Source organism: Leuresthes tenuis, unplaced genomic scaffold, assembly GCF_036924035.1.
Source record: "Leuresthes tenuis unplaced genomic scaffold, fLeuTen1.0.hap1 SCAF_22, whole genome shotgun sequence".
NCBI classification, from domain to species: Eukaryota; Metazoa; Chordata; class Actinopteri; order Atheriniformes; family Atherinopsidae; genus Leuresthes; species Leuresthes tenuis.
Window position 1 is genome coordinate 11,021,027 of NW_027325376.1, and position 10,065 is coordinate 11,031,091.

The 10,065-nt window shown below is 38.9% G+C and overlaps 1 protein-coding gene across 1 annotated transcript; it reads right to left on the bottom strand.

The window, feature by feature from the left end:
• Positions 1 to 2,295: 2,295 nt before the first annotated feature.
• On the bottom strand, positions 2,296 to 7,564 carry slc3a2a (solute carrier family 3 member 2a). Its single transcript, XM_072376458.1, has 11 exons — positions 7,445 to 7,564; positions 6,340 to 6,544; positions 6,045 to 6,229; positions 5,060 to 5,233; positions 4,809 to 4,900; positions 4,516 to 4,652; positions 3,852 to 3,961; positions 3,540 to 3,733; positions 3,381 to 3,431; positions 3,057 to 3,276; positions 2,296 to 2,933 (listed from the first exon to the last, which is right to left on the bottom strand). The coding sequence occupies exons 2-11, from the start codon at positions 6,534 to 6,536 to the stop codon at positions 2,794 to 2,796; spliced, it is 1,500 nt and encodes a 499-aa protein (XP_072232559.1). The 5' UTR covers positions 6,537 to 6,544; positions 7,445 to 7,564; the 3' UTR covers positions 2,296 to 2,793.
• Between the last annotated feature and the right edge of the window lie 2,501 nt (positions 7,565 to 10,065).

Below are 10,065 nucleotides of genomic sequence, written 5' to 3' on the forward strand. Positions count from 1 at the left end.
TTCGAAGAACTGTGCCATTTTTATCAAAGGTGTAAGTTTGAGTGTGTGCTTTTTGATGACAAATTTACAGTTTTTTTGGCATTATATTGCTTGTAATAATATAATGTTAGGATCCTGGAGAAGTTATTCACTTTTAGTTTATTGATCTGTGTGTTTAGTATCTAGTCTAACATTTTGCCCATTCCACATAAGACCGTCAAAGAATAAACTCTAAAAGTTACAGTATCTTTCAGTACACAAGAAAATAAAAACGAAAGTTACGACTAAAGTAACAAGTAAGTCTGATTGAACATTAATCTATAAGTTGATCGTAAACACTAAAAGCGTTTTTTTGAATTCTCAACGGAAAGGCTTGAAACCAAAAAAAAAACAGATTTTCATAATGACAATAAGATAGAAAAAAAGTGATTTCTTTTGTGTTTTAGGTGTTGCCATGGAGCCTAACTTGCTGTGTGTTCAGAGCAGCTTTACATTTATATCCATTCAGTCCAAACTTCAACACAACGCCCCATGGTGAAATTTTCTAACACTACACAGAAAAGTCCTCTGGTGCAAGTAAAAAGCAGGCGGCGACGATCGGCCGTGGTGGAATGTAGCTACATACATTTATTAAACACTTTATCGCACCATTGAGGTAATCCTTTTTTTTATTTCATGCTACTATATAGTTTTACTGTACAATATATCTGTATCAAAAGTTACACTTTTAGTTGTACTCAATACATTAACTCAAACATCCATTTACTTGTTGCTCTGCAAAGCCTTTAAGAACATAACACACTTTTAAATTTGATGAACTATTATAAATAAAACGTTATAGTACGATACAAGAGCAAATTTACCTGAACTGGTCAAAGCTTTTGTATTTGATAGATACTGTGCTATTGTAATCTTTAATTATAGAATACCTTCTGCTTTGAGTTCTTTTACTTTTGGTTAATCAAATTCTTGTCGTTATTATCGATATATATTATCGATATTGGTGGTTTATTTGCCACTACAGATCAGTAAGATATGCTCAAATACAGATTTACGCAAGTACTCGAATAAAGCACTCAGAAGTGTCAGTAGTATTATTAAATGTATATTCTCTCAAACTGGCTCATGAAATAGTGAAGAAAACTTTAGCAAACGTATTGCCGGGTAATGAATTAAAGTTTTTTTTCTTGCTTTTTAATGTCAGGCCACATACAAGGATGTTTTACCTACATCCACAGCTGACTCTGGTTGAAATGCAACAGAGTTAAAGTAGCAGTTACATCATAGTCCGGGGTTTTCTAAACTAAGTAGTTCAAATGTAAAGAAAATAATGAAACCCCAATATCCAACCAGTGTTTAGTTTTCAAACCTTTTTATTTCATGTGAAGCGTGATTTCCAGTGGTCACCAAACAAGATACTACCGTGCTTCTTTTCACACCTATATATAAAAACATATGATTGGCCAATGAAAAGAGAGAAACCACAAAGACTGTTTTTAATGGTGCAGTAGCGTGATGGATATCAGTAGCTGTAATCATCTTGTTCTCCATTTTGATCTTCTTCTGCGCCATTCTAATTGTACTCATCGGTACTAAATACGAGAGATCTGCTTTGTGGAACCTTTTCGTAAAGAAGAAAGAAAGTGCTTCATTTGTTTCTTCATCTTCTCAGTCTGAGAAAAAAAAAAAAAAAAACTGAGTCTGGTGTTTCAGCCATCATGATGGAGAAATAAATCAGACTCCGATGCTACCTTTTTATGTTCCAATGAACCATTTTGAGTCATTAATGATAAAGATAAAAAGAAACCTTCAGTAAATATACCAAGCATAGATGAAGCGTTAGCATCTCTGTATATTCACCTGGTTTTACTGATAAATCAGGGTAACATCACAAGAAAATAAATAAATGCACTAAATATAGGAGAATTGAGACCGTTGCGGAACATGCTGGAAATCTGATGTATTAAATGTATTTCATGTGCATACAAGTTACCGAGAGACTTACATTTTTCTGCTAAAATTTCATGTTGTCATGTTTTAGAGAACAAAGACTCTGTAAAAACAAGGTCATTTTCAGCCACGAAGAGGAGTTAGAAGAATTTAGAGATACGAAGTGTGGTGAAAATATACCGATAACGCCTCTAAATCTTAAGCTGCGGATAATATAGATGCGCTTCCTCTTAACATCTGTGACACAGTTTCACACACACATACACACCTGTATATACTGAGAGCAGTTAACATCTGAGATGTTATCTGCAGCTTCAACACAAACTCCAATAACACAGTCGACAAAAGATGAAGAGCACACAAGAGTCAGTACAGACCGGTTTATTCACTTTCAGCTCAGTTTTCTTGACCAGCTTGGGTCACACATGTTCAAAGTTTTGCATTTCACTGGAAATAAAAACAAAAAGAAATCCACTGGTGAAACAGTCACTAATACGCTTCTTATTAAAAAAGACCGATAAAAAGAAAACAGGACTGTTAAAGGAATGCCCAAAGAACAAGAATGGAATGTCTTTCACACATTTGGACTTGGAAAAGTCAACAATAAAAGAACAAAACTCATCTGATGAGTGCAGTGACTGCATCTTTTCTTGCACCAAAAGCAAGGTTTGAAAAATTAGAAGATAAAAATAAAAATAGCTCATGTTTTTGATGATAAACTTTCTGACCCAGTTAATGCTGTGTTACTACATTAATTCATATTTTAAATATGTGATCTCAGTCCTGATGGTTGGGACTAAATTGAGCATCTTCCAGAGAACAAATCTAATCTGCAGGAAGCTTTCTTATGGTTTGGCGCCATCTTTAGCTTATAAAGGGAAACTGCAGGAGGACCGCTTGTCTAGGTCCTAGGGTGAGGCCGTCTAGGCTGACGGAGGACTCTTCCACCAGGTTTTCATCTGTTGATGACTTCACCTTGGCTTTCTCTGGCAGCTCTACTCCCTCTGTAGGAACAAAGTTTAGCGTGTTACACAAGAGAAGAACACAAGACACCGTTGTCATGCTATGTTGCTCACGTTACATGTCGCACAAAAACTCAAATTTTGTTCGGTCAAACTGCAACTTGCCTGTAGGTTTCAGTGAGAGCTTCAGCGTCTCGGGTTTGTCTCCCCAGTTGACAGCTGTTATGTACCTCTCACTCTGGTCCCATAAGCGCAGGAAAGAGAGGGATGAGGCAGAAGAGTAGAGAGGATAGTAGTCGCCGTGAAGGAGGGAACGCTCTTTGCCTCGCAGGTCACTGAGGGATCTGAACCACTTTCTCACAGCAGCATGCTCTGTACGATTACCCTGCAAATGTGAGGAGCAAGGAATTTTATGTGGGACTGTGAATGCAAACATTTGTTGCAAAAGGGTCCCTTCTCTAGATCGCAGGTTTGTGTGAACACACTTACCTCAGCAGCTTCTTTCTCTACATCCCAAACCATTTTTGGTGATTCTGCACCCTGAGAGAGTGGAAAAAAAATTAAAATTATATAAGGTTACATTGAGTAAAAGATGCACAGCTGTTGAAACATTTGCTTTATTATCATTATTATTTTTCTATAGCTTACTTCTGCCTGAAGACCAATTTCATCTCCATAGGTAAATACTGGTGTTCCAGGCATGGTGAACAGCAGAAGCTGGTAGAGACGAATCAGGCCCGAAGCCTGCTTAGACAAATGAGCTCGGTTGCTGGCACCGAGTCCCCAGGCCATACTTCTCTGCTGAGAATGAAGAGTGTCCATGTCCCTGATGCGCGCCACGCCTGCATAGGAGCAAGTCAAATAATCCAAACTCAACAACCAGCGGTGGCAACAAACAGATTTTGTTGAATAGACATAATTGTAAAAGTATTAAAGGATGAACTGGACACTCCAGCTTACCTTCGTTTTTGCTGCTGAGCAGGTCAGACAGGACTAGATCAACACCAGAGGAATTGACCAGCTGAGACACTTCTGGTGCCGAAAGATTTTCAATCACACCCATCAGAGCCCTGTGGGAGAGAGCAGGGTCAAGTCAGTCACTTCTCAGCAAGAAACAGGGAGGGGAATGAGTGGGACCACAGATATCAGTTTAAGCCAGTTAAAATTCAAGATTAGGTTCTCTGAGAGCACATACTTTAACTCCAAGTGGAAAATACACAATGCTGGAATCAGATTTTAAAAAGTTGTCATACATAAAACCGCCCACAGGGTGTCGCTTTTTCAGGACTGTGAAGGCAGGACAGGCTTGTGGTCTGTTTCCAGCTGACCTGCCTTCACATAACCCCACACACTGGAATGTCTTTGATCCCCACGCTCTCCAAAGGAAGCACAGTCCTGTCCGTTTTCATTTTACGGATTTGCTTTCAAAAACTACTTTCCAAGAAAAACGAGCTCTACAACTTCAAAGCTTAAAATCCCTTCTTTAAAAAGAAACTTCACCCGCAAAATGATAATCAGCGATGCGTCTCACTATCTGCAGGTATTCAAATTTTATTCACAAGTTTTGAGGGTAAAAATCATCAACACAACCACAGGAAGTCAGAAAAATGGCAACCACATTTACCTCGGTTTGGTTTGCTCAGTGCGGTTGCCCTGGACAGCTGCCCGCAGTTTTGGCCAATCGGTCAACTCGGAGGCAAAAGATATGTCTGACACTTTGATGCCATCCACACCCAAATTCAGCCAGTACTCTGCTGCAGCCTGGAAGAGAGCATGAGCACTTCAGTTACAGCATTAAGACTAGTTTATTGATACATTCAGAGAAAGGACAACATCGCTTGATTATTTAAGCCATTTCAAGCCCCACCCTCACATGGGTAAAATAATGATGATGTTTATTAATGTACAGTTATCTACCTTGACTTTCTCTATAATATCGTCATTATTGGAACCAAACCATGGATTAGCTCCCCGGTAGTTTGGAGTCAGGTCAAGCACCACAGAAATGCCTGTGGGAAACAGGAGAGAAAAGTTTGCTTGCATCTCATGTTGAGCAGGAGCAGAGAAGCTCTGGCGTTTCAAACTATAAATAAGTCCCGCACGGGCAATTCATAAGGTCTGAGCCTATAAAAAGGCTGGAAGCTGATCTCATGTTTAAAATAACCTACCCTTCTTATGTGCTTTTGTCATCAAAGCTTCCAGAGTTTTCGTTGACCCAAAAGTCGGGTCGATTTTTTCAAGATCAAGAGTGCTTGGTTGGTCACCCTGGACAATGTGAAAAGGACCAAGAACCAGGGCTTTCACCTTCAGCTGAGACATGTCATCCAACTTTGCCTCAACACCTAGTAAAGAAAAAAATAAATGAATGAATGGGCAGAGACAGAAGAAGGAAATAATATACAAGTGTGACTTTTACACCAGACGACAGCAACCTAGAACTGATGTGTGAAATGTAGCAGGGTCTAAGGGTTAATGGATAGAGGGATAAATGGATAAAGTGCTGGAAAGACATGCTTTAGGTTACAGCAAAGCACAAAACCAAAGAAGTACAAGAGTGAGTGCTCTTCTATTTTAGGCAAGCATTGCCTTGAGTCTGAAGCACATGAAGGATCCTATCCACACCCTCTGGTGGCCATTTGAGGTCTAAGCACAAGTAGGTCATTTATGTGAAGACAATGCCAAGTCACGTGCTGTATTTGGAGCTCTTCCAAAAACCTGTTGAAATCCTAAGTTCCCCCTACCAATTAGATCTAGGAAAGGACATTCTGTCCTTCCTACTAGTCTCTAAAAGCATTGACTGTAGCAAAAAGGAAAAAAGAAAAGTTAAATACAAATAACCTGACAAATAAGAGCTCAACTGAACCGCAAGCCCAAATGAAATATGAAAGAAATGACTCGTACATTCCTATGTCCTCTTGGCCTTTGGTCACTCTGTGCTGGCCTAGTCAGCAGTTTGGTATCAAAGTAGCTGAGGCAGGCCATGCAGAGCCAAGGCAATCCAAGACACAGTCACATGACCTCTCAAACGTGAATCAGTGTCAGCAAAAAAGCTATATTAATTAAGCTCAAATTGTAAATTTAAGAATAAGAACGATATAGTCACTACAAACGGGAAATGTGCAGTATTTATTCTTAAGCTAAAATACACTTTACCTTCCATTCCTCCAGAAAAGGCCTCAAGGTCAGAGATCTGGTAGATGGGTCCTTCATTCCACCAGTTCATTTCAGGGATGGGTTTGCAACGTGGGGCCTGGACTATAATCACAATGGCTCCAGCCAGCATGCCGACCCAGCCCAACCAAAACAGGACAAGTAGCACCCAGCGGGTTCGCACCCACCTATAAAAACAAAATTAGTACATGGTTTGGAATTTTTTATTTCTTATCCCAATTCCTAATCCACACACCAATACAGGCAACATATTTGTAGAACATTTGTTAGTCCTTACCCTGGAGTGCCAGCAACCTTCATCAGCTCATCTTTGGAGAGGCCAGTGAATGTGACCTCATCTTCAGGGACCTTCAGCTTGACGCTGCCATTCTTCTCACCACCCGCAGCCTGGCCGTCACCTGTCATGGGCTGCTTTTCAGGGTCCAGCTCATTGAGCTTCACTTCCTCCATGTCGATCTCTGTGTCCTTATTCATGTTTCAATCTGATTTTATAAGGACAAGGGAAACATTAACTAAAGGTCAGGAAGGGCAACATAAACAAATATTTGAATAGAAAACTAAAAAAAAAAAAAAAATAATAATAAACGAGTAGAAACTTGGCCAGAGTTCTGGCCCACGGAGTCTAGCTTTATGTTACATACATCAACGCAAGAACATGAAGGGGTGTCGTTGATGAAACCTAGCAACTGTCCATTTTTAATTTTAACTAACGGCTATGTTAACGTCTGAATTTTGACAGAAAGTTCTTGATATTGAGAAAACATCTTATGAATGAACATCAGTTACGTTGTAGTGTGTGTCTATAGTTTGGTTATGGTGACACACGTCATCAAATGTGCATTTCAATAGCTTCGATGAAGCTTCACAAAAATCAACGGAAATGTAGTCACAACTTTCACAATAAGAAAGCAACACATTTATTAAAAACCAAAAACCGCTTTTCTTATGTTGGGATTCTAATGCGGATAAACTTAGCCTTAATTATGCCAGTCTTAGCACAGTTTTTTCTCCTTTTACAGACAATGGTCTTTTATTTGTTCTGCTACCGGAAGTAACAGTCACCGGCATTTTCTGTTCTGGCCCATATCAAACAAAAAACAAAAAAAAACAACTACAGAAACTGTAAAACCTGTTCGAACTTTGTAGAAGTGAATCAAGTTTTTAAAAATAATTCGAGACTACCAAAAATCCAAAATAACAGCCCGACATCGCGTAATTTGTCTTCTTCAAAGATGATGAAATCGAGACCGTCACTAAATCATGTTGCGCGTGCTGCTCACAAGCTTCCCTGTCTCCGCGTGACTCTGTAACAATATACTATTTCCAGCTAACCCGATAGTTTCTCTGTAATGGCAGACTTAATCTAGTAAATTCAAGCTTACCTGTTAAAAGAAATGTATAATCCGTCCGATTTTATTGCGCGCGTGTGTGAGTTTTATCTCTTGGTCGGTACTAAGCTGGTGGAAAGGCGCTGAGTGTGTATTTGTAGCTTACCGGTATCCCCGCCTACAAAAAAAAAGAACCAATCATGTTTCTCTCCTTTTTTTTTATCTCTTCCAAGAAAGCACAAACGGACAAACAAATATTAAATTACAAACGATTATTCGAAGAAGAATATAATTAGCTTTAAATGTATGAACGCAAACTTGTATTCATATGATCAGTGCAGAAGATATTTGTTGTTCTCCTTCCGAAACCTTCACATTAGAAGAAGTGTTTGGGAACAAACTGTACAGAACAAAGCGTTTACGTTGTCTGACTTGCAACACTATACATTTCGGTTAAAACAGTTAAAACAGAAATCAGTTAAATGATGCAAAATCTTCTTGAAGACAATGTTATCAATTTCAAGCTAACTGATTTAATGATTACATAGTTAAGGCCTAGAAATCCCTTTAAACCTTCCCCACAAAGAAATAGTCTCTCTGTTCCTCACTGATCTAATCTAACCCTGACAACCTATCCACCACCTCCCGCTGTTCTGCTTTACAAGTTCTTATTTGCTCCACTTGTTCTTTGATTAAAAGGTAATAACTATTCGCTAAGATGCAATACATGATCACACTCATACTTTAGCCATAATTTAAGGTTTTCTCTCCTTCTCTTGACTAAGTTTAAGCGGAGCAGAAGACGTTCCTCTGTAAGGGTATAAAACAAGAAGTCAGTTCTCGTCATCAAAAAGCCTTCTGCCCTTGATTTTGCTGCTGTTTATTTTCATGGGAAAATCTGTTGAGGCCATATTGTAGTGATGTGATTTATAGTAGATCACAGACAATGTAGGTGATCTAATGTGAAAAGCAAACATCCCTCTGTTACTGTTTGTGCTCCAAAGCATTTCCCAGCTGCTGTTAGCCTTCATAGAGTTACAGTAACCACAGGCCTTTTAGAAAAACAGCAACACAATCCCAGTTTCAAACATACAATATGCTGTTTGCACTTAGCTGAACACTGTCAGGCTGAATGATTGGATTTATGGTAAGATCTGTTTAAAATATCATTATTCTTGGGAGTTTTTCTTTGTTTCAATGTTATCAGTGACAGCTTTCAAATGGTAAGGAATACATTTACTGATTGCATTTCCTGGCTCACAGTTTCTGATGAAAAGGGCAATGATTAAAGGTTGTCATGATTAAAAGCAGAATGATATCAGTGATGTCCCTGCTCTTTAATTTCAATAGTATGTTGTTGTTGCCTCTGACTTCCCAGCATTTAGAGTGTATTTTTTATCTTGTACCTTACCAGTCAACCTATTGTCTTCCTGTCTTTTTCTCTCTCCTTCATGACATGTTAATATTTTTATGTAGTGGCAGAAAACCGCAGGAACAGGCCCCACCACTTTACTTGCACGTGACTGTATCAATGTAATCGAGTGCTTGTCCTGGGCACATGTTTTTGTTCAGCTTTAATTTAGAGTGAAAAGAAATGTTCATATTTTGTTTTATTCTGAGTGATTAAATAAACTGCTCTGACAGCATTTTAATAATAACTACTGTTTGGTTACAGTAATAATATAGTAATAGTAATAATTTAATTCATGTTCTGAAGGCAACTTTTTGTTCTTATCACACAGAATATAGAAAACTGTATATTTATCTGTTGTTCAAGTTTTAGGTTCCAAAAACAAAAACTTCTATTTATACAGAATGTATGTATAATATCATACAGACATTCTATTATCTGTCTATATTTGGGTCTTGGCTCAATCCTAAGCAGAAGCAGGCTGTGTGCCTATTTTTGAAAAAGGGACATTAGAACCTTCCATAACCCGTTATTGTGCCAAACTTGAGATATTGTCTCAACATGATGCCTCTGTTTCAGAAATGTATGGCTTGAAACAAAACAAATTATGCTTGATAATGACCATTTACGTATTTCCATGAAAAAAGTATGCGTGTACAGAGCTGTGCGAACACACATGCTTATGAACCTCTCTGTCTTTACTGTACACAACCCCCCGAGACGCCATCTGGTTCTCTTGCTAACTCAGCCTGTTGCTCACGTGCACGCAGAGTCAGGTTGTCACAGAGCATTGAGTGCTGACTGGTGTGAACACTGATCTGTGGGTGATAACCTAGAGGAAAAATACTATGGTGGCTCTATGTTTTTCTACCATTCACCACCCTTTCTTTATTTTCCTCATATATCCCGCACTGGTGTTGAACAGACAGACGTTTGGGAAAAACAGGGAAAAATGAAGACAGAGGGAGGAGCGGCCACATTAGGAACCAAGACTAAGATGGAGGGAGGAGTTAGAGAAATGAGGGGAAAGGGCAAACAGGGAATCAGGAAGAAGCAGGAATATGTAAACATGTTTGTGAGTAGAGGGTGGTACAAAAAAATTTGCAAGTATTAATGGAAACACAGCCCTGAGCTATAGCAACTGTATATGTGCCCCCCACTCATGTTGTCTCAATACTGCAGAGCCTTCATGTCAGATACAACCAGTTCATACGGGACAAACTAAAAAACATGCAAGCAGCGATTTACACCTCGTGAAACTGAA

Coding starts and splice junctions, on each gene's coding strand:
- slc3a2a (XM_072376458.1), bottom strand. CDS start 6,536: ATGAATAAGGACACAGAGATCGACATGGAGGAAGTGAAGCTCAATGAG. Junction 3,962..4,515: donor ACTGAGCAAACCAAACCGAG/GTAAATGTGGTT, acceptor TCTCTCCCACAG/GGCTCTGATGGGTGTGATTG. Junction 3,734..3,851: donor GCTCAGCAGCAAAAACGAAG/GTAAGCTGGAGT, acceptor GCTCCTATGCAG/GCGTGGCGCGCATCAGGGAC.